Source organism: Maylandia zebra, linkage group LG20, assembly GCF_041146795.1.
Source record: "Maylandia zebra isolate NMK-2024a linkage group LG20, Mzebra_GT3a, whole genome shotgun sequence".
NCBI lineage: Eukaryota > Metazoa > Chordata > Actinopteri > Cichliformes > Cichlidae > Maylandia > Maylandia zebra.
Window position 1 is genome coordinate 17641039 of NC_135186.1, and position 21753 is coordinate 17662791.

A 21753-nucleotide genomic window follows, 5' to 3' on the forward strand; every position below is an offset into this window, starting at 1 on the left:
ATGCCAGCCAAGTGCCAATTGCTTTACGTGTAATAGAGGATTTCTCAAAAGGGTCTGGATTGGTCCTAAACTTAAATAAATGTCAGTTATTACCTGTCAAAGAGTGTAATGTTCAGAGTATTTGTAATATAACAGTTAAAAATGAAGCAACATATTTAGGTCTGATTATCTGCAAAGAGAACGGTGGCACGGTGGTTAGCACTGTTGCCGCACAGCAAGAAGGTCCTGAGTTCAATTCCACCATCAGGCCGGGGTCTTTCTGTGTGGAGTTTGCATGTTCTCCCCGTGTTTGCGTGGGTTCTCTCCGGGTACTCCGGCTTCCTCCCACCGTCCAAAGACATGCAACTTGTGGGGATAGGTTAATTGGATAATCCAAATTGCCACTAGGTGTGAATGTGCGAGTGAATGTGAGTGCGAATGGTTGTCTGTCCCTATGTGTTAGCCCTGCGACAGACTGGCGACCTGTCCAGGGTGTACCCTGCCTCTCGCCCTATGACAGCTGGGATAGGCTCCAGCGCCCCCCGCGACCCTGAAAAGGATAAGCGGAAGCGAATGGATGGATGGGAATATCTGCAAAGATACAAAAGACAGAATTTTACTAATTTTTCCCCCAATTATTAAAAAATCTCAAACCAAATTAAATCAATGGTTGCAGAGAGATTTAAGTATAAGAGGAAGGGTATTGCTCTCAAAAGCAGAAGGTCTGTCTCGACTGACTTATGCAGCAATTTCTCTGCATGTGGACGGCAAAACTTGTAAGGATATTGACCGAATGCTCTTCAACTTCCTTTGGAAAAACCGGACACATTACATCAGAAAAAGTGTATTGATGAATGACTATGAACACGGTGGTCTCAATGTTTTGGATTTTACTACTCTAAACAATACATTTAAGATTAATTGGGCTAAACATTTTCTTAAAAATCCGGTATCCATTTGGAATTTTATTCCTCACTACATTTTCTCTAAGTTTGGTGGTCTAAGTTTTATCTTAGGTTGTGATTATAATATAGATAAGCTTCCAGAAAAGCTCTCGATGTTTCACAAACAAGTTCTATTAGCTTGGTCCCTTATATATAAACACAACTTTACACCCCATACGTATTCAATTTGGAATAATAGGAACATAGTGTATAAAAATAAATCATTATTTTTTTCTAGGTGGGTTGAGAAACGGATTGTTTTAGTGAATCAGCTGTTTAATCCTAATGGGCAGCTCATGTCCTATTCAGAATTTTTAAACACCTATAAATTTCCAGCCACACCCAAAGAATATGCCATATTATTTGATGCAATACCTACGGGTATTATAATGCTTTTTAAAGGTATTCAACCTTGCATATCATCTGTTTCTCTCCCCAACCCTTTAGATTCACACATAGGAAGAATCTGTCTAACAAACCACAGTAAAAGTAATAAGAATATTCGTGCTTTGTTCCAGACAGAATCTCTAACTATCCCACATGTGGTCTCTTATTGGAATTCCTTTGTCAGTGACATTAACTGGAAAAGAGTATGGACAATTCCTAACAAGTATCTGGTAACGAATAAAGTGAAGGAAGTCTCATTTAAAATATTGCATAAATTTTATCCTGCTAATCATTACATGACGAAGTTCAAAAGGGACATAAATGTGAACTGTGGATTTTGTGGAAGCCATCCTGAGACTGTGCAACACCTCTTCTGGATCTGTTCATACGCTAGAACATTTTGGAAAGACTTCAGTAGATTCATTGCTGGACATCTCTATAATGACTTTACTGTGAAATGGGAAAATGTTGTATTTTGTTTCTTTCGAAGGCAAAAAAAAGATGTTTACTTTATAATAAACTTATTAGTTATCTTAGCTAAATTTTATTTTCACAAATGCAAATACAGTAACAGAAAACCTAATTTTAAACATTACTATAATGATGTTTTATGTTACATAAAATTGATTAGTGGATCACTTAACAAAAAGGCTATGAAAACTATTACTATTTGTAGTAATTACAAATTATTTGAATGTATGTAATTCTTTGTATTACACCCCCTGGCATATGTTAATTTTGTTCTGATTGTATACATGTTCTGTATACTGTTTCTTAATAAAGTTTAATATTTTGAAAAAAAAAAAAAAAAAAAAAGGAAATCGACGGCGCATTTGGAGTATGCATTTGAAGTACACTTCGAATTGGGACAGCCGTCGTCGCGTGGCGGTGACGTAACCGCACTTAAAATGCGTACTTCAAGCATGCAGTCTCTTAATTGGGACACAGCCATGGTCTCAGTGAACAGTCATGGTCACACACTGCATGTGGTTTTAAAAGCAACATGTCTGTTCACCACAACAATGGAGATGTGTAATATTAGTGCAGCTACGGTTTGTTTTTGAACATCAGTTTTGTTTTCTACTTTGATCACTTAGACCAAAAAAGTGTTGTTTTCAGATTCTTTCTTTTACATCTATTAACCACCTGTTCATTTTTTTATTACAATTAGTTTCACATAAATGTTAGTGTTTTCTTTTCCATCCATCCATCCATCCATCCATCCATCCATCCATCCATCCATCCATCTTCATCCGCTTTATCCGGGGCCGGGTCGCGGGGGCAGTAGCCTAAGCAAAGAGGCCCAGATCTCCCTCTCCCCAGCCACCTCCTCCAGCTTATCCGGGGGAATACCAAGGCGTTCCCAGGCCAGCCGAGAGATATAATCTCTCCAGCGTGTCCTGGGTCTGCCCCGGGGCCTCCTCCCGGTGGGACATGCCTGGAACACCTCACCCAGGAGGCGCCCAGGGGGCATCCTTGTCAGATGCCCGAACCACCTCAGCTGGCTCCTTTCGATGTGGAGCAGCAGCTGCTCTACTCTGAGCCCCTCCACTTGGGGCAGGAACTCATCCCCGACCCGGAGTGGGCACTCCACCCTTTTCCGGCTGAGAACCATGGCCTCAGATTTGGAGGTGCTGATCCTCATTCCCGCTGCTTCACACTCGGCTGCGAACCGTTCCAGTGCGAGCTGGAGGCCCTCACCCGATGAAGCCAACAGAACCACATCATCTGCAAAAATCAGAGATGAGATTCTGAGGCCACCAAAGCGAAAGCCCTCCGCCACTTGGCTGCGCCTAGAAATTCTGTCCATAAAAATTATGAACAGAACCGGAGACAAAGGGCAGCCCTGGCGGAGCCCATCACCCACCGGGAACGAGTCCGACTTATTGCCGGCAATGCGAACCAAGCTCTTGCAACGGTTGTATAGGGATCGAATGGCCAGTAGCAATGGGCCAGACACCCCATATTCCCGCAACACCTCCCACAGGACACCCCGAGGGACACGGTCGAATGCCTTCTCCAAGTCCACAAAACACATGTAGACTGGTTGGGCAAACTCCCATGCACCCTCAAGTATCCTGGAGAGGATAAAGAGCTGGTCCAGTGTTCCGCGACCAGGACGAAAACCGCATTGTTCCTCCTGTATCCGAGGTTCGACTAACGGACGAACTCTCCTTTCCAGCACCCTGGCATAGACTTTCCCAGGGAGGCTGAGGAGTGTGATCCCCCTGTAGTTGGAACACACCCTCCGGTCCCCCTTCTTAAAGATGGGGACCACCACCCCGGTCTGCCAGTCCACAGGTACTGCCCCTGATCTCCACGCTACATTGCAGAGGCGTGTCAACCAGGACAGCCCTACAATGTCCAGAGCCTTCAGGAACTCGGGGCGGACCTCATCAACACCGGGGGCTCTGCCACCAAGGAGTTGTTTAACTGCCTCAGTGACCTCGCCCCCGGAAATTGGCGGGTCATTCCCCTCATCCCCAGACTCTGCTTCCTCCTTGGAAGACGTGTCAGTGGGATTAAGGAGGTCCTCGAAGTATTCCTTCCACCGCCTGACAATTTTCTCAGTCGACGTCAGCAGCGCTCCGCCAGCACTATACACAGTGCAGGTAGAGCACCGCTTTCCCCTCCTGAGACGTCTGACGGTTTGCCAGAATCTCTTCGAGGCAGTCCGAAAGTCTTTTTCCATGGCCTCTCCGAACTCCTCCCACACCCGAGTTTTTGCTTCAGCCACTGCCCGAGCTGCATTCCGCTTGGCCTGTCGATACCTGTCGGCTGCCTCCGGAGTCCCACAGGCTAACCAAGCCCGATAGGACTCCTTCTTCAGCCTGGTGGCTCCCTTCACCTCTGGTGTCCACCATTTGGTTCGGGGATTACCACCACGGCAGGCACCAACCACCTTGCGGCCGCAGCTCAATGCCGCAGCTTCGGCAATGGAGACGCTGAACATGGTCCATTCGGACTCAATGTCCCCAGTCTCCCTCGGAATGCTGTTGAAGCTCTGCCGGAGGTGTGCGTTGAAGATCTCGCGGACTGGGGCCTCTGCTAGACGTTCCCAGCACACCCTCACTACGCGTTTAGGTGCACCAGGTCTGTCCAGCGTCCTCCCCCGCCACCTGATCCAACTCACCACCAGGTGGTGATCAGTTGACAGCTCAGCCCCTCTCTTTACCCGAGTGTCCAGAACATATGGTCGCAGGTCTGCTGATACGACTACAAAATCGATCATCGACCTACGGCCTAGAGCGTCCTGGTGCCACGTGCACTTATGGACACTCTTATGTTCGAACAGGGTGTTCGTTATGGCCAAACTGTGATTAGCACAGAAGTCCAATAACAAAGCACCACTCGGGTTCAGATCAGGGAGGCCGTTCCTCCCAATCACGCCCCTCCAGGTCTCGCTGTCGTTACCCACGTGAGCATTGAAGTCTCCCAGCAGGACAACAGAGTCTCCAGGTGGAGCACCCTCCAGCACCCCCCCCCCCCCCCCCCCCCCAGGGACTCTAAGAAGGCTGGGTACTCTGAACTGCCACTCGGCGCATAAGCGCAGATGACAGTCAGGACCCGTTCCCCGACCCTAAGGCGCAGGGAACAAACCCTCTCGTCCACCGGGAAAGACCCCAACGTACCGGCAGCAAGCCGAGGGGATATTAGAATACCCACCCCAGCCCGCCGCCTCTCACCAGGGGCAACTCCAGACTGAGACAGAGTCCAGCCCCTCTCCAGGAGACTGGTTCCAGAGCCCAAGCCATGCGTAGAGGTGAGCCCAACTATATCTAGCCGGTACCTCTCAACCTCACGCACTAACTCAGGCTCCTTCCCCACCAGAGAGGTGACATTCCATGTCCCTATTGCCAGTCTTGGCAGCCGGGGGTCAGTCCGCCAGGGCCTCCACTCCTGGCCGCCACCCGGCACACAATGCACCCGACCCCTATGGCGCCTCCTGCGGGTGGTGGGCCTGCGGGAGGATGGGCCCATGTCTCCTCTTCGGGCTGTGCCCGGCCGGGCCCCATGGACTAAGGCCCGGCCACCAGACGCTCGCCCTCGGGCACCCTCCCCGGGCCTGGCTCCAGGGCGGGGCCCCGGTAACCCTATCCCGGGCAGGGTAAACTGTTCCCTCGGTGTCCTTTTCATAAGGGTCTTATGAGTGTTTTCTTTTATGATCTTTTAATGCTTACACTACACTGTACATGTCTACATTAGAGACTGTTGTGATATTTTGATACCATGGTAGCATTTACAGGATATTGTTTTGTAGTGATATTATACAGAAAAGAGTTACTCAATAAGGCCCATTTACTAGTTGTTTTTCTCTTTCTCTCTGACCCAAGAATTGATGTGTAAGAATCACAGGCTGGTACCCCAAGGTCGAAAATACCACAGAGACGAGACCACTTCCTTACTCCCATCCTCCCTTCTTTATCTCTTAGAAAAAGGCTCGTTAAAGGCCAGGTGGTTTGTTTCAGAATTCACTAATGAAAGAACTCTGTATTCTATGTCTAGGAGTGTATTTTGCTGGGATGATCATAAATTGTAACTGAAGAGATAAACTACACAAAGGATACTTCTTTGCTCAGAAGGCAGGAAGACGTTTCCTTATTTGGTCTGTACCGGAACCTGCTGACACACGAACCTTTTGTTCCTCTATATAAGCTGTTATGTACTAAATAAACCTTTGAGTCGATTTGGGAAGGCAACCTGAAGCAGTCTGTGTTTCCTTGTTCTCCCAAGCTGCTCCCGACGTCGTAACTAACCCAGCTGAGCGGCATACCTGAGTGTTACTTTGAATAATTAGGAATCTTATAAGGAAAGGACAAAACTCTGCTTATCGCTCACGCCTTGGAGGAAACCGGGGACGGAAATTTCCTTCAGAGACATTTCTGTTTCCTGTTTCTGTTGACTCAGAGTTGTGAAATGTTCTTTTATTTGATACACAATATGAAGTTCATAATTTTCTTACAAATAAAACTCTAATGACAAACATGAACAGCTGTGCTTATTTCTGAGACATGAGTTTTTGAATGTGTTGATATTTAGACAGTGTGCATCTGTATGCTGAAACTGTAATGGTGAACCTGAGGTGATGGTCAACAGAAGGCAAATATATATCAATATAAAACAATATTGAAGTAATGTCTTTACCCTCTGCAGCGTGTGGACGCTGTGCACACAATCACCTTATTCACTGTAGTAAACATGCACCGCTAGCTCACGTGACTGACTGTCTCCATGGTTACATCGTATATTATTAGCTGTGTAAACAGCTTCCAAAGATACCGCCATAGCTCTCTGCAGCTGTAACACTTTCACACTTTGCAAATCATTTCATGGTTTTGATAGTTATGAAGACAGAATATGTTTTTAAGGTCATGCTAGGCGGTTGCTATGGTGGTTGCTGTGGACTTGGGTGGACCGCGTCCGATTCCTGTTATTAGCTGTCCGCCGTAGGAAGGCTGCGTTCCATTTACAAGTAGTGACAGTCTGCCGCAACTCGAACTCAAACCCCGCTTTGTTCTTTAATTATAGGCCTTTTATAGCCGTTCATGACACGCACACACACACATAAAGCATTTTGCCTCACCATGAGAATGCAAGTTTACCTAACCTAACCTTAAAGTATCTGATATAGGATAGAAAAACGAAGCAACCAGAGATTTAATGATGAAGACTCTGGGTTCTGTAGTTCACGTTTTACAGTCCTGAATGACTCTTTGCATATGATTTATTGAAGAGGACTTTAGAATGCACTTTACATTTAGACTGTTGCTGTTTCATTTTTTACATTGTCGCGGTGTTATGTCATGAATAAGGTTCACCTGCTGGGGGTTTGATGGATCAGCTGGACAATTCAGTCAAAGACAGACTTCATTCATCATATGCAAGAATCCTAGTTGGATTTTTGTTGTCACTCATATTTTTGAACCAAATATTGAAAACAATTCTGACAGACTGGATACCTGGTCAGGGTGTACATTACCTTGTACTCAAGTATCCCAGGACAGAGCCCTGCCCCACCATGAGCCTGGGTGGATACGTGGTTATTAATATAAAAGGACCAATACTGAATATGAATATTTCATGAAAATTGAATTATAATACAAATTAGTAATAAGGGTTTCTCTGCGCCCTTATCTACTCCATACTCAGCTGCGGGCAGAGAGGGTGACAGGCGAGGATGGCACTGAAGAGAAGATGCTCGGTTTCTGGAGTCTCCTGGTCCTGTCAGTATTAGTAGGATGCATCTGCTGTGTCTTCTCGTGGATGCTCACCTACCTTGACTCGTTCCAGCCTGGTATGGATTTCCCAACACTGTGGACAGTGGCCCACGTCAGAGACGTTTAATATTGATTACATATGTCTGAATTGCTAACCCTAGCTCAACAGACCACAATGCCCTGGACTGTCAGTATAGTTACATGCTGTGAACATAAGTACCTTTGATCACAGTTTGTGTTGTAAAAGAGAAGGAATATTGAAAAAAAGATCAACATTGTGATATTATTTCTTCCAAACTGACCAGAAACATGCTTGTCAGACTCTCACAGCAAAGGATCAGACTCACTGTGCATGACGGCTCAGGCCAATGATGTCTGTTAAGATTGTCAGTTGTTTACTGCTTCTGTACAGTTAGGGTCACGTCTCTATTTCAGAATAATTAATATGCGGAAAACACTAAAAGTTGATTGTCTTCCAATATTCTAGCATAATTAAAAAACTTTGACTTTGTAAGTACATATTATTAGTCCTAATGCCAGTATGAGTCTTCATAACTCCTGCTTTGAAATACTGAACTTTGAAATTTACCTGATGAAAGATAGTTTACAGTGGCACTCTGTCAGGATCATTCTGACTATAAGATCACTGTATTAATCTGAATCCTTCTGAAATGTGCTGTGAATGAATGCTGATGCAACTCACTGTGGGAAAGCTGCTAATAAAATGAATCTGTGACACATGCAACACGTTCACAGAGGAAGAGGACTCAAAGGGAGGACACGCAGAGGCTGTGTTGAAGTCAGAAATCCAAATCTTTATTAAAAAAAACAGGCGGCGGTTACAAACAGGAAGACAAGCAGTCCATCAAACAGTCTACAGGGTCAAACATTCAGAGAATTTAAACAGCAGTAAAAAATAACTGGACACTGAAAAACTTAAAGCAATGTGTGACGCAATAGAAGGAAGCAGTGTGTTACTGTGTTGTGTTGTTTGTTACGTTGTGATGTGTCATATCGTGTTGTGTTATATGTAGTGCCGACGTAGGACAGTTTTTCCAATTTCATTGTACTACTGTACTATGTATGACTGTGCAATGACAATAAAGAGTTATCTTATCTTATCTTATATTCACTGAATTATCATCAATTACAAAAGAGAAAAATGACGATTTCTAAGGATTATTTTCTTAAATGCAATTAGAGTGTGGCTGGTAAAGATGGAAACATACAGAATGTAAACTGTGTGAGTTTGGTGAACTTTGTTAGTAACAAATGAGGTAAAAAAAACAACCCCAAAACATACAAAACACAGAAAGAGGCTCTCAGTATTCATTAATAATTAGAAAGAAAAATTCTGGTCGTGGATTTTTACAGTCTTAGTTCCGCTCGCTGTCATCATTATAATCATCATGATAAATGGCGAGGTCCTGAGGTGGGTGGGGCTGTCTCTGTGATGTCACCATGAAGGAACAGCATCTGGCACGTGTTGGTGAAACATCCCAGTACACTGGTGTAGTTTCCTCTCCAGCTGTTTGACATGTGACACTTGAATAGTGTTAGGTCAGGTGACCACATGGTTTCTAAAGTAACTGACAGGAAGTAACCAGGCCGTCAGAAATGGATGGCATGTGTGTAGAGTTACTGGAGTTGGGTAACTCTACTTACCAAAAGCAGAAGCACACAGATGAAGGATCAGATGCTGAATGTTGCAGGAACATGCTCATGTGTGGTGGTCATTCAGTGCTGCTCCGGCAGGTTAGACAGTCCAAGACTGATATGCTGCCCATCTGAGAGTTTGAAAACACACATGGAAAGATTTATTTTGTGTTACAGTCAAAGTTGGATGTTCATTTTTGTCCTTTAAAAATGTTTGTGTATTTGAAAGCACTAACATTTAAGGATGACTTGGATTGTCTCCTTTAAAGAGGAGACAAGTGTATCCACTGATCTACGTCACTTTACCTGGATAATGACTCCTCCCCCCTCACTCAGAAACACTCCTAATATAACCAAGCAAATAAATAATATTGAAGATTTACTTACATCATTACAAAAACATCAAAAACATCTCCCTTTGATTCTATTTCTCCATTCCTGCTGAACATCAGGCAACAAATATCTCAATAAATCACAGTAAAATGTAAAGCACATGTTTTCTCTGCTTTGTCTAACCTCTGCAGAGCCTCTGTCAAGAAAAACATAACTGTAAGCATAAAACAAATATACATTCATAACACGTCACTGGACAAACCTCGGTCAGTTGATTTCCTCTGTGCAGTGCAGATGAGCATCAGTCAGCAAGTGACTCTGCTGGTTCTTCTGAGGAAACACCACCGTCTCTCCACACCGTCACCATCTGTGAGCACAAACTGCTGCTCTGCCAGCATGTAGGAATCACATATCACACACACAGGGGTGAAGAAACATCAGAGCTCAACTTTGGATACTTTAGATCTAAACAGATCAAAGTAGCTCTTAGTTTCAACAATCAGTGAGCAGACAAACAATGATACCAAACTGATTCTGTATGAATACAATATGGTATTTTCAATACAGGTGTCAAATTAATTTATTAAAACTAATACAGATATATGTATATTTTTTTTGATAAATTAGTTTGCTAAATTATAAGAATATATATATTTTTTCATTTAACAATTGCAACTAAAAGAAATTAAATATTGAACAAAAATATATTGTCACATTCTTTGCATGCTCAGCATGCTGAAAGACTTGAAGTTGCTACAGATTTTAAGAAGTGATAATTATAGGGAAGAAACTTCTCTTTTTCATCCGTTTAATCAAACATTTGATGCCTCAGCTGTCTCAGTCCTATAGCGTTCTGCAACTACAACTAACCTGAGGCTTGGATTTGGCTGCAGGTGCCCCTGTACATCCTTCTCAGCAGCACACATGTGGGTACCATTTAATCCCACTTCTTCCTGAGCTTTGCTTCATCACAAGACCAAAGGTGGCATCCCGTGTCACAGTCTTATCATCATCCAGAAGAAACATTTGAAGAAACATTTACGCGCCTCCTGGTTTTGTTTTCTGATCCTGCGAAAAGACTGAGGACAACAAAGCCCAGAGAACACAAGATACACAACATCCAACATTCAGACTCAACAGCCTCCATAAATGAAGAGCACCAGGTTGGTTCAGTTATAGTAGATATGAGCATACTTCACATTACTGGGTATGAATAATAATGAGGAGGCAAACTTTGACGATGCAGAGCATGATGTCCCATCATCAGACTGTAAACAAACATCCACCAGGCTTCTTTGTTGCCAAAATTGATGATTCTCCTATCAGGGATCAGTAGCGTGTATTAACCTGTGGTACAAGCAGCAGTCACTGAAATATTACTGTTTCAGATAAGAAATCTAGGACATAAAAGCCAGAGTGGGAGGGATCTCTGCAAACTGACTTAGGTCTGCAAGTGTGAAGCTCAACAAAAATCTGACTCTCCAGTCACAGACAAACAAAAACTCCAGCTGGGAGATAGAAAATGCTGTCTGGAGGAGCCCCCTGGTCTGTCATCCTGCCCCCCCCCCAGTAAGGGGGACTCCCCACAACTATGTATGCATACATGTTTTCAGTTCATTCCAGACTTCCTGATGCATTTTAATCAGTTATCACTGCCTTGTTATTACATTCCTGCTTATTACACAGAAAGTGTCAGAGGTGCTCTGGCCCTTTATTGTCATTTTACATGTACAACCAAATTATGAGTGCTCCATAGCAACTGTGGGGGTATAAGATATAAATAGTAAAACAGCAGGAATAAATAACAAACAGGAGAAATATATACAATCAAGCAAAATATATGAAAGTTACTGAGACCATGGGTCAGATTGGTGAGGTGAGTGGGCAGGGGTGGAGCGTAAGAGGATAGGGTTTGTTAACAGCCTGAATGGCCCAGGCGAACAAGCTGTTTGTGAGGTAAAGACCCTACATTAATAGAGAGAAAACACTGAAAACCCCAACATGATATGACTCCCTATGAGAATGTGCTTTGGCAACAATGGGAAAGAAAAACTTCAATTTATCAGGAAGAACCCTCGTGAAGAACCAGGCTCAGGGAGGAGGAGCCATCTTTCGCTCTACATTATTATATTCCTTTCTTCTGGTATTATTATTATTAATAATATTGTTGTTGTTGATTTTGTTGCTGTTGTTTTTGTTTTTGCACTCATTACAAAACTTAAATAACCACGTGAGGTTATATGCATATTCACTTCTGTAAACACTAGCTAGTCATTTTATTGGAGGGGTCATTCACAAGCAAAAAGAACAGAAACATCCTTGCTTATGATGTTTCTGTTCCATTATGATCTCTCTGTTTGTAGAAAAGTTCAGTTCTCTGTAATGTAATGTTTTTGGTAAATTATTCCTGTCTGTGTGTGTGTGTGTGTGTAGTCAATCCATATGCTGGCCATTATTTTAACTGCGCTACGGCAGCTTCTCTGTACTGTCATAGAGCTAAATTGTGCCTAGTTTTGCCTGTAGGTGTTCTTTTTTTGTTTGTTTTTGTTTTAGTTTACAGCTAAAAAAAAGAAAATACCTTAGTGGTTAATAACCAAAGTAATATGCTTACTTTCTTGCTGAAAGTAAGATGTGAAGATGGCTATCAGCCTAAAATCTGTGTGTTATACAGGCCTCTTCATTGTTATTATTATTTATATAGCACCAAATCACAACAACAGTAGCCTCAAGGTGCTTTACAGGGAGTGCAGAATTATTAGGCAAATGAGTATTTTGTCCACATCATCCTCTTCATGCATGTTGTCTTACTCCAAGCTGTATAGGCTCGAAAGCCTACTACCAATTAAGCATATTAGGTGATGTGCATCTCTGTAATGAGAAGGGGTGTGGTCTAATGACATCAACACCCTATATCAGGTGTGCATAATTATTAGGCAACGTCCTTTCCTTTGGCAAAATGGGTCAAAAGAAGGACTTGACAGGTGCAGAAAAGTCAAAAATAGTGAGATATCTTGCAGAGGGATGCAGCAGTCTCAAAATTGCAAAGCTTCTGAAGCGTGATCATCGAACAATCAAGCGTTTCATTCAAAATAGTCAACAGGGTCGCAAGAAGCGTGTGGAAAAACCAAGGCGCAAAATAACTGCCCATGAACTGAGAAAAGTCAAGCGTGCAGCTGCCAAGATGCCACTTGCCACCAGTTTGGCCATATTTCAGAGCTGCAACATCACTGGAGTGCCCAAAAGCACAAGGTGTGCAATACTCAGAGACATGGCCAAGGTAAGAAAGGCTGAAAGACGACCACCACTGAACAAGACACACAAGCTGAAATGTCAAGACTGGGCCAAGAAATATCTCAAGACTGGTTTTTCTAAGGTTTTATGGACTGATGAAATGAGAGTGAGTCTTGATGGGCCAGATGGATGGGCCCGTGGCTGGATTGGTAAAGGGCAGAGAGCTCCAGTCCGACTCAGACGCCAGCAAGGTGGAGGTGGAGTACTGGTTTGGGCTGGTATCATCAAAGATGAGCTTGTGGGGCTTTTTCGGGTTGAGGATGGAGTCAAGCTCAACTCCCAGTCCTACTGCCAGTTTCTGGAAGACACCTTCTTCAAGCAGTGGTACAGGAAGAAGTCTGCATCCTTCAAGAAAAACATGATTTTCATGCAGGACAATGCTCCATCACACGCGTCCAAGTACTCCACAGCGTGGCTGGCAAGATATATATATATATATATATATATATATATATATATATATTTTTTTTTTATCTTATTCTTTCCCAGTTAAATTTACCCTTCATTCTAATTTGTGTTGTACAGTTATTTCATTTTTAACCTTAATTTATATTTTATTCCTTCCTAGTTAAATTTACCCTTTTTAATTTTTCATATTTATTTCCTGTCTTATTCATAGCCTTTTCCTTTTTTGTTTTCTTTAGGTCACGAGCAGTTGTCCAAGCATTTCACTACATATCGTACTGTGTATGACTGTGTACGTGACAAATAAAATTTGAATTTGAAAGGGTATAAAAGAAGAAAAACTAATGACATGGCCTCCTTGTTCACCTGATCTGAACCCCATTGAGAACCTGTGGTCCATCATCAAATGTGAGATTTACAAGGAGGGAAAACAGTACACCTCTCTGAACAGTGTCTGGGAGGCTGTGGTTGCTGCTGCACGCAATGTTGATGGTGAACAGATCAAAACACTGACAGAATCCATGGATGGCAGGCTTTTGAGTGTCCTTGCAAAGAAAGGTGGCTATATTGGTCGCTGATTTGTTTTTGTTTTGTTTTTGAATGTCAGAAATGTCTATTTGTGAATGTGGAGATGTTATATTGGTGTCACTGGTAAAAATAAATAATTGAAATGGGTATATATTTGTTTTTTGTTAAGTTGCCTAATAATTATGCACAGTTATAGTCACCTGCACACACAGATATCCCCCTAAAATAGCTAAAACTAAAAACAAACTAAAAACTACTTCCAAAAACATTCAGCTTTGATATTAATGAGTTTTTTGGGTTCATTGAGAACATGGTTGTTGTTCAATAATAAAATTATTCCTCAAAAATACAACTTGCCTAATAATTCTGCACTCCCTGTATAAAACTTTTATTCTTATGCTTTGAATAAACATGTCAGATTTTCATAAAACATTCATTTGTATGTTATAATGTTTTTCTACACCATGTGTAATTTTTATAGAACCTTTCTTTATTCTATGTATAATCATGTATCTTTGAAAAATAAAATATCTAATCTTATCTTTTGTACTTTGTGGTTATTGAATAAATATTAGCCACTGTGGTGGGGTGTGGTCTGCGGTGCGGCTGCAAGGTAGGCGGACGCATGTGGACGACAATCACACCTCGCTGGCTTAAAGTCTGAATTCAGTCCTGACTGTTTGTTCATGTTGGAGTTTGTGGCTGCAAGCTGGAAAGCTGCAGCCAGTGTGTGAACGACAAGCGTGAATAAAGTGCATGCTGAAAAGCATGGAAACATGGTCGGGTCTGCCGTAGATTAATTACAGCCACATATAAACTGATAAAAACAGATGGCTGAAAGAAATGTTTGATGGAAAAAGGAAAAAGAGTGTTGTGCTGCTAAACTTTGAGGTTCTAAGTCACCAATGTTTAAATAAGAAAATGCCAAGAGGAGACTAGCAGCCCTGAGTCTGCATGCAAAACATGAAAACTCCATAGCAGTGATACTTGTTCTTACATAAGTGCAAACATAGGTGGTATTGTTCAAGTGAAACAAGAACATATCATTTTACAGTACATTTTTGCCATCCTGTGATCTCATTTGCCACATTCTCCTAACATCTTAGAGCTATTTCCAAACAAGAATGTTTATGTTAGATTCTGTTTTAACATGTCACCAATTATAATTCTGACTTTGAAGTAAAGACACTTTTTGTTTTGGCTGTTTTTAATCAGTTCCAGTCGTGTTCAACCCCCATTTAGATTTACTTTCCCAAACTTTGTGGCACTAATGATTCTGTGTCCAGGTTTAAAACACCTGCTCTCTGAATTTGTACAGAAATTCTAGTGTAAGTCTGAGTTTTGGGCTGCTTTGGAGTATTAGTTGTTTTATATTACCCGAGTCCTGAGTAAAGTGTGGTATAAATGCAGGCATGGTCTCAGTGTTTTCTTCAGTGTTCTGGCTGATGTTGTTGAAGCCACAGTGAGCATTTTTGTCCGTTCACCAGTGTGGCGGTATTTGAAAAATATACATCACGGGTGAAATGAAGATGGTTAAACTGTTACATCGCAGCTTTAATTTGAATTAACGTGTTTGTCTGTCTGCAGGCTTCTCAGCCAGACGAGCTGACCATTGAGGAGCAGGAAATCTTGGAGGTCATCGATGATGGCGACATGGAGGACTGGGTCAAGGTACAAAAATAACACAAACACAGTTATGTAGCAGAAGCACTCTCATGTTTGAGGGTTGGTTGTTTTGTGTATTAGTTCACTCTCTGGCTCTTAGACTGTTTGACAAACATTTAGTTTCAGTTTTTATAAGACCTCGCACCGGTACGGACTATCTACTGGACGTTTTAGTGTTTCTCTGGGATCAGCTGGACTGATGTGGCTTCAGGAATTAGAATAATTCAACTAAAATGCGTGCGGTGCATTGGGGCAGGTCAGGTTGGCCTGGGTGGTAGAAGCTCTGCTGAACATAAAGACAAATCAAAAAATGTACAAATACACAGTTCTCTGCTTCTTTTTTTCGCCCCGCAGCTGTAAAGGGCTGATGGGAGATTCTCGTCACCCAGCCGGGCAGGCAGGTGGGCGGGCATGGCTGAGAGTCTGACAGGGGTCAAGTGGTGGAACGACACTTGACCCCCGACTTGAACGACACGTCTCCCTCATGCATGAATAACACGAAGAACTTTGCCTACTTGGTGTTCAATGCTTTTGCTGTGTAATTATATTGTCTTCAACGTTCCAGCGAATAGGTTCAAGCTACAAACCTATCATTAATTGGTCCTTCGAGAGCCGGAGCCCTGGAGTCGACATTCACCGAGGGGAGAAGAGACACGCTGAAAGACTGAGGTCAGCCAGGAAGTTCCTGTAGTAAAGTCCCGAGACGTGAGAATTTGTCATCGGGCAGGTGGATTAGCTGTCTGTTTTCTCTCCTCGATGAATGACGATCGGCGGGATTCGAGGCTGATATTACATGCTAAGCAACACCAAGTAAGTTTAAGTCTTTGCCACTGCATCATGTTTTTGTTATTTGTTTTGTTGGGTTGAAAAATAAATAAACTTGTGATCATACTCATGGATCACCATGGCACATATCACCAGCCATATGATTTATTTATGCACATGAAAAAAGTGAGTGTGAATGTGTCTGACGTCACAGTGTTTTTGTGCGCTGTGTAAAAGTAATTGCCTCCAATTGTGAGAGCGGTGATTCTGCAGGTCACCAGCTATTGTAAAGAAAAAAAAGAGTGAAAAAGAGACAAAATTTACATTGTAGATGAAAAATAATCATAGGAAAAAGGTTTTGTGTTGATCAGCCAAGAACAACTACAATTTCATTTTCTGCTTTTAAGAAAGGAAACATGCAGGCCAAGTTTCTGGCTGACTTATTTACGGTGCCATGTGTTTCTCAAACTCACAAGCGAGCTCTCACTCCTCCCTGAAGACAAGGAATGCAGCTCCAAAGAGCAATAACATGGCAGATAAAGAGACAGCAGCAAAGTCCTGAGCAAAGAGTCCCAGCAAGCAGCAGCAGTGTGGACGAACAGCATCAGAGAAGAAGAGCAAACCCATCACCCTGCCTGATTGGATGAATGGCACTGTGTTTCCAACAAGCTGCAACTTCACTGTGCATGTGACAAGAACATTTGAGGAGAACTGAGGAGACTGTAGGAGTTTGACATTTGCCACTGTCGCGGTTCGAATTTTTGAGGAAGAGACATAGGACAGAAAGTCCATAGTGGGTCAACACAAATGATTTTATTAAAATACATATGTGGTGAAGATGGGCTCTGCAAAACATCAGGCTCAATCTCCCGCCTGACAATAGGTGGGTGTGATATTTATACTTATGATGACCAGTAACTCCAGTGAGGACATATTCTAAAAAAGGAACCGCTACTTCCTCTGTTCCTCCAGATGCTTCCTGTTATTCTACTCTCTGCACTTCAGAACAGAGCATGAGCATACCGTTTACAAGCAACACAAGTCTGTGTGCAGGCAGACTTATGTCTGTATTTTAACCTCAGTACATGACCTCACTCAACAAACAAAGACATTTTAGAAGTATACTTCCTGACTCCGTTTGAGTCATCTGTTACCAGGCAAACTCCAATGCAGCAGGCTGCTGAATGCACACAGGCAATATGTAGTAAATTATACTGTAAACATGTAGGCAACCTTTCAATAGCTGAACTTTGCTCCATTGATCGGCCAGACATCGCGCTGCCCGTAGCTTCAAACCATTAATTAACTTGACCAAGCTTCAACCCTTTAATTATGCAATATGTGTATAACATGATTACAGTTGCACCTGCAATGAAAGATTATTATGTGCTTATGCTAACACCTGAAATACAGACTTTAATATAACATCATCAGTTTCAATAAATGTGTCAATGAAATGACAATAATGATAAATCATAAATGATGCAACAGTAATAATAAGGATTATGAATAGTAACATAGATTATGAATGTAAAATAATATTTCATCTCTATACTCCTCCTCTTTGGCCTCGAAAAGGCCAACACTCCTCTTATTGTCTCACTCCTCGGGCCACGCAGCCACCTCCTCTTTGAGTGAAATGATGCTCTGCGATCCTTCTCTTCTTTCTTCAACTTCCCAGGTAGACTACTGGTTAGTCGTTGCACGGGTCAGAGGGTTTATTCTGCCTCTGTTTTGCCACCCGTGTTATTTGGAGATGAGCTTGTCTCCACCAAACTCTCATCTGCTACTGCACATTGAGACCAATGGAACTAGGTCCCGCCTGTCCCCTTCAACTGGACTGCTGTTGTGGTACGAGCCGTCACTTTTGGAGCTTGGCACGCTCCCTTCATACCTCAGGTTCTCATGTTCCAACGCTGCTGAAGATTTAAGGCAGAGCACGTCGTACACCTTAGTTGTCTTCCTCAATGTCCACGATGAATCTCTCATTTTATTTAAAACGTTGCTGTGGGAAGACTCCTCTCAATCTCCTGCACCTCACGACACCTACAAATTAAAATGACCCTCCTCTTGCACCTGGCTTCCGCCATGTGTCAACTCCCTACTGAGACCTGTACAAGAATGTTACACATTCTCTCTAAAACAATCTCCCGCCAACCTGTAACCCTGTGTAAAAACATTAGTCAGCAGTTACATGTTAAGCTCATTTAACTTCATCTGCTTCTCTCACCCCAACCGGTCGCAGCAGATGGCCGCCCCTCCCTGAGCCTGGTTCTGCCGGAGGTTTCTTCCTGTTAAAAGGGAGTTTTTCCTTCCCACTGTCGCCAAAGTGCTTGCTCATAGGGGGTCATATGATTGTTGGGTTTTTCTCTGTATCTATGAAGCGCCTTGAGGCGACTTTTGTTGTGATTTGGCGCTATATAAATAAAATTGAATTGAATTGAATTGAATTAACTCCCAGCTCCACCTGGAACCTGTATCCTGGAAAACAAATCTGTTAAATCAAACATCTTATTTACAACCAACTATAAATCATGAAAGCGATAAAGTATTCAGCATAACAGACAAGTATCATGTTCAGGATTTCTCAAATCATTAAATCACTATTAGTGCCACAATTTATTTTATCCACAATTTAATCAGTGACTTCCTTAAGCAATGTCACTCCACTTGTTTTATCACTATGAGCCCCCTATTAAACTGTTCCATAAAAACTGCATCTCTTATTTGTTTTCTCATGTCCCTTGTCTGTTTTGTACCGAATCCTCCACATGCACTCTTAACAAAAGCAAAACAAACATTAGCAACACATTGACCATCTCGGGTTAGGCGTCAGCCCTCCACATTCCAGAGGTGCTATAAAAAGATTTCCTGTAAAAAGAATCACACTGTTTTCAAGACCGGATGTGTCTCCCCCCATATTCACTCCCCTGTAGTATTCAACATTTTCCCAAGAACACAGTTTAATAGCATCACCAACTCATAACCTATAAACACAGTTTCTTCACACATAAGCCCAGAAATCCTGTAGTAGGAAAACATTATTAGAAAACATTAACTATTTGTCCAGTTATAAATCACATATTCAAAGCACATTAAGAACTGTAATGCTGTAGAGAAGAAAATGCAAATGTTAACGCTGCACAGGTGTATACACCCTTTCTCACAGTAATCTCTGTGAGCAACACAAACCCCTGAACAACACACCTGTTAGATTCACAAACACAGAAAGTGGCATTTAAAAGTTAAATCGTCATGCAACCTCAGATGTTGCTGTCATCCTTCTGCTCCTGTAAAAAGAAACACACATAAATTCATCCACCCTTTTGGCCTATCTAGGTGGAGGTTAACCTTGAGTCGTGGTCAAGTCTTGTCAGCTTTTACCAGTCAGTCAGTTTGTTTTTATTTCCAGTCTTTCATTCATTCATTCATCCATTCTTTGCTGATAGTGGAAACCATCGCCGCATTTAGATTTCCGCGCTCAGCAAAATGACGTCATTTCAAAAAGAAAAACTCATGACTCATAAAGTCACAAACATGCTGCCAGCTGCTGTTTGCAGTAAAGTCAAGCTGTGTGTCTAGTATATTTGTCATGTGACTCCAGACCTTTATTATAAACATGTAAGTGACTAAACTGGGAAGAAAGTCAGTGTATTTCACCTGTATCTGTGTCACAGATACTAAAAACTTTCTGGTTTCTCAGCAAAAGTAAAGGAATATATTAAATTTCAATTCTATTTAATTTATATAGCAACAAATCACAACAACAGTCACCCCAAGGTGCTTTATATCATAAGGCAAAAACCCAATAATAATACAGACAAAATCCCACCAATTAGATGACCCCCCCCCCCCCCCCCCCCCCCTTCCTTAGAGCAAGCACTTAGTGACAGTGGGGAGGAAGAACTCCCTTTTAACAGGAATAACACTCCAGGAGTTCCAGGCTCAGGGAGAGACAGCGATCTGCTGTGACTGGTTTGGGGTGAGGGGAGGAAGACGGGAAAAAAGACACACTGTGGAAAAGAGCCAAAGATTAATAACAAATAATGATTAAAAGCAGAGTGGAGCATAAGAAAATAAATCCAATAAAACCACATCATGGGAAGCCTCCGGCAGGCTAGACCTATTGTAGTGTAACTAAGGGAGGATTCAGTCACCTGATCCAGCCCAACTATATGCTTTATGAAAAAAAAACCCAAAAGGTTTAAGCCTTAACAGTAGAGTGTGTCTGACTCTGGTTGCACAGAAGAGGGCCCTGAAAGCTGAAGGCTCTGCCTCCCTTTCTACTTTTAAAAATCCCTCAGAACCAAAAGTATATTTGATGACTTTATGGTGTACCTTTGTGAGTTATACCAGGGAGTCCATTAGCTCTAAATTTGAGGAGCACAGTATGCAGACTTGAACGCACTGAAGATGTAACACTATTAACAAGATAATCAACCTCTGCGGGAGTAGCGTTTAGGTAGCTCCCCTGCACTGTGTTGGCACATGGTTCATTGAAAGCATCAACTTTCCCTCACTGTGATGCACAACAGTTTAACAGTAAGACTTTATGCCTAAAACCAGGACTTTGAAACTTCATTTAACATTTTAGGTGAATTTCTTGTTTAAAAACAGTTGCTTCTGTAGTGTTATAACAACATTTTTGTAAGGACACTGTTTTCATTTCCCCTCCCTTTAGGACCCTGTCATCAAGATACCATTCAGCAATGTGTACCAGCATGTGTGCACATACCGGGACCTGTACTATAAAACATTTGAGCTTCCCGCCTGCCCACCTGGTGTAGACCCGATCGTCACCTACCCTGTGGCTTTGAGTTGCCACTGCGGTCGCTGTGCCATGGACACATCTGACTGCACCTTTGAGAGCCTGCAACCTGACTTCTGCATGAATGACATCCCTTTCTACTACTAAAAGAAGCTCAATCATATTTAAACACATTATACAGAGTATACGGAAGCTGCCCTGTTGTTTAGAATCAACTAGTAATTACAAAAAAAAAAAAATGTTTCTGCTATCGAAATAAACACATGATGAATATTTCTCTCAAACAGTGTCTTAAAAAAAGATAAAAGGTAATTGACGCCTGACGTCTGAAAGTTGACGCCACAGCTGGAGTAACTTTAACTTTCCTCATATCCTAAGGCCAGCAGAGATTCAAAATGACATCTGTGTAAAATTTACATGGAAAAAAGTTCTTTCTGTAAAGTGATATATAACCTAATTCAACAGTTTATGAAGAATTTATGTCCCATTGCTAGTTTCAAGTCTTACTGATGTGACACGATGCATTCACTTCATAAACTGTGGATCCGATTACAGTCAGCCTTAGTAACTCTAATTTGTGACTCTAATTGGATTTCATCTACTTTAATTGGACATTAAAGTAGGCAAGAAAACTACATTGAAGATGGTTGAGCTGGCTAAACGCTGGTGGTAGAGATGAAGATGGCGGCTTGAATGGATCACCTATTAGTGAAGAAACGATTTGACTTTTACCAATGGGATCTTAATATCATAGCTGTTAACCTCCCTTGTGGCCATAAAATGTGGAAGCTGCAATGCCCATCATGTTGAAAAG

The 21753-nt window shown here is 42.2% G+C and overlaps 1 protein-coding gene and 1 long non-coding RNA gene across 3 annotated transcripts; one reads left to right on the top strand and one right to left on the bottom strand.

Moving 5' to 3' along the window:
• Positions 1-8330: 8330 nt before the first annotated feature.
• LOC143414273 (uncharacterized) lies at positions 8331-11039 on the bottom strand. 2 transcript variants are annotated; one of them, XR_013094792.1, is made up of 4 exons: positions 10388-11039; positions 9780-9900; positions 9194-9315; positions 8331-9073 (listed from the first exon to the last, which is right to left on the bottom strand). It is a non-coding gene; the product is annotated as an uncharacterized LOC143414273 (long non-coding RNA). The 2 variants fall into 2 exon arrangements; XR_013094791.1 differs by having other exon boundaries at positions 9780-9905.
• Positions 11040-14993: 3954 nt separating this feature from the next.
• On the top strand, positions 14994-21693 carry LOC143414263 (gonadotropin subunit beta-2-like). The gene is made up of 2 exons (XM_076878351.1): positions 14994-15412; positions 20853-21693. The coding sequence occupies exons 1-2, from the start codon at positions 15395-15397 to the stop codon at positions 21084-21086; spliced, it is 252 nt and encodes an 83-aa protein (XP_076734466.1). The 5' UTR covers positions 14994-15394; the 3' UTR covers positions 21087-21693.
• The last annotated feature ends 60 nt before the right edge of the window (positions 21694-21753 follow it).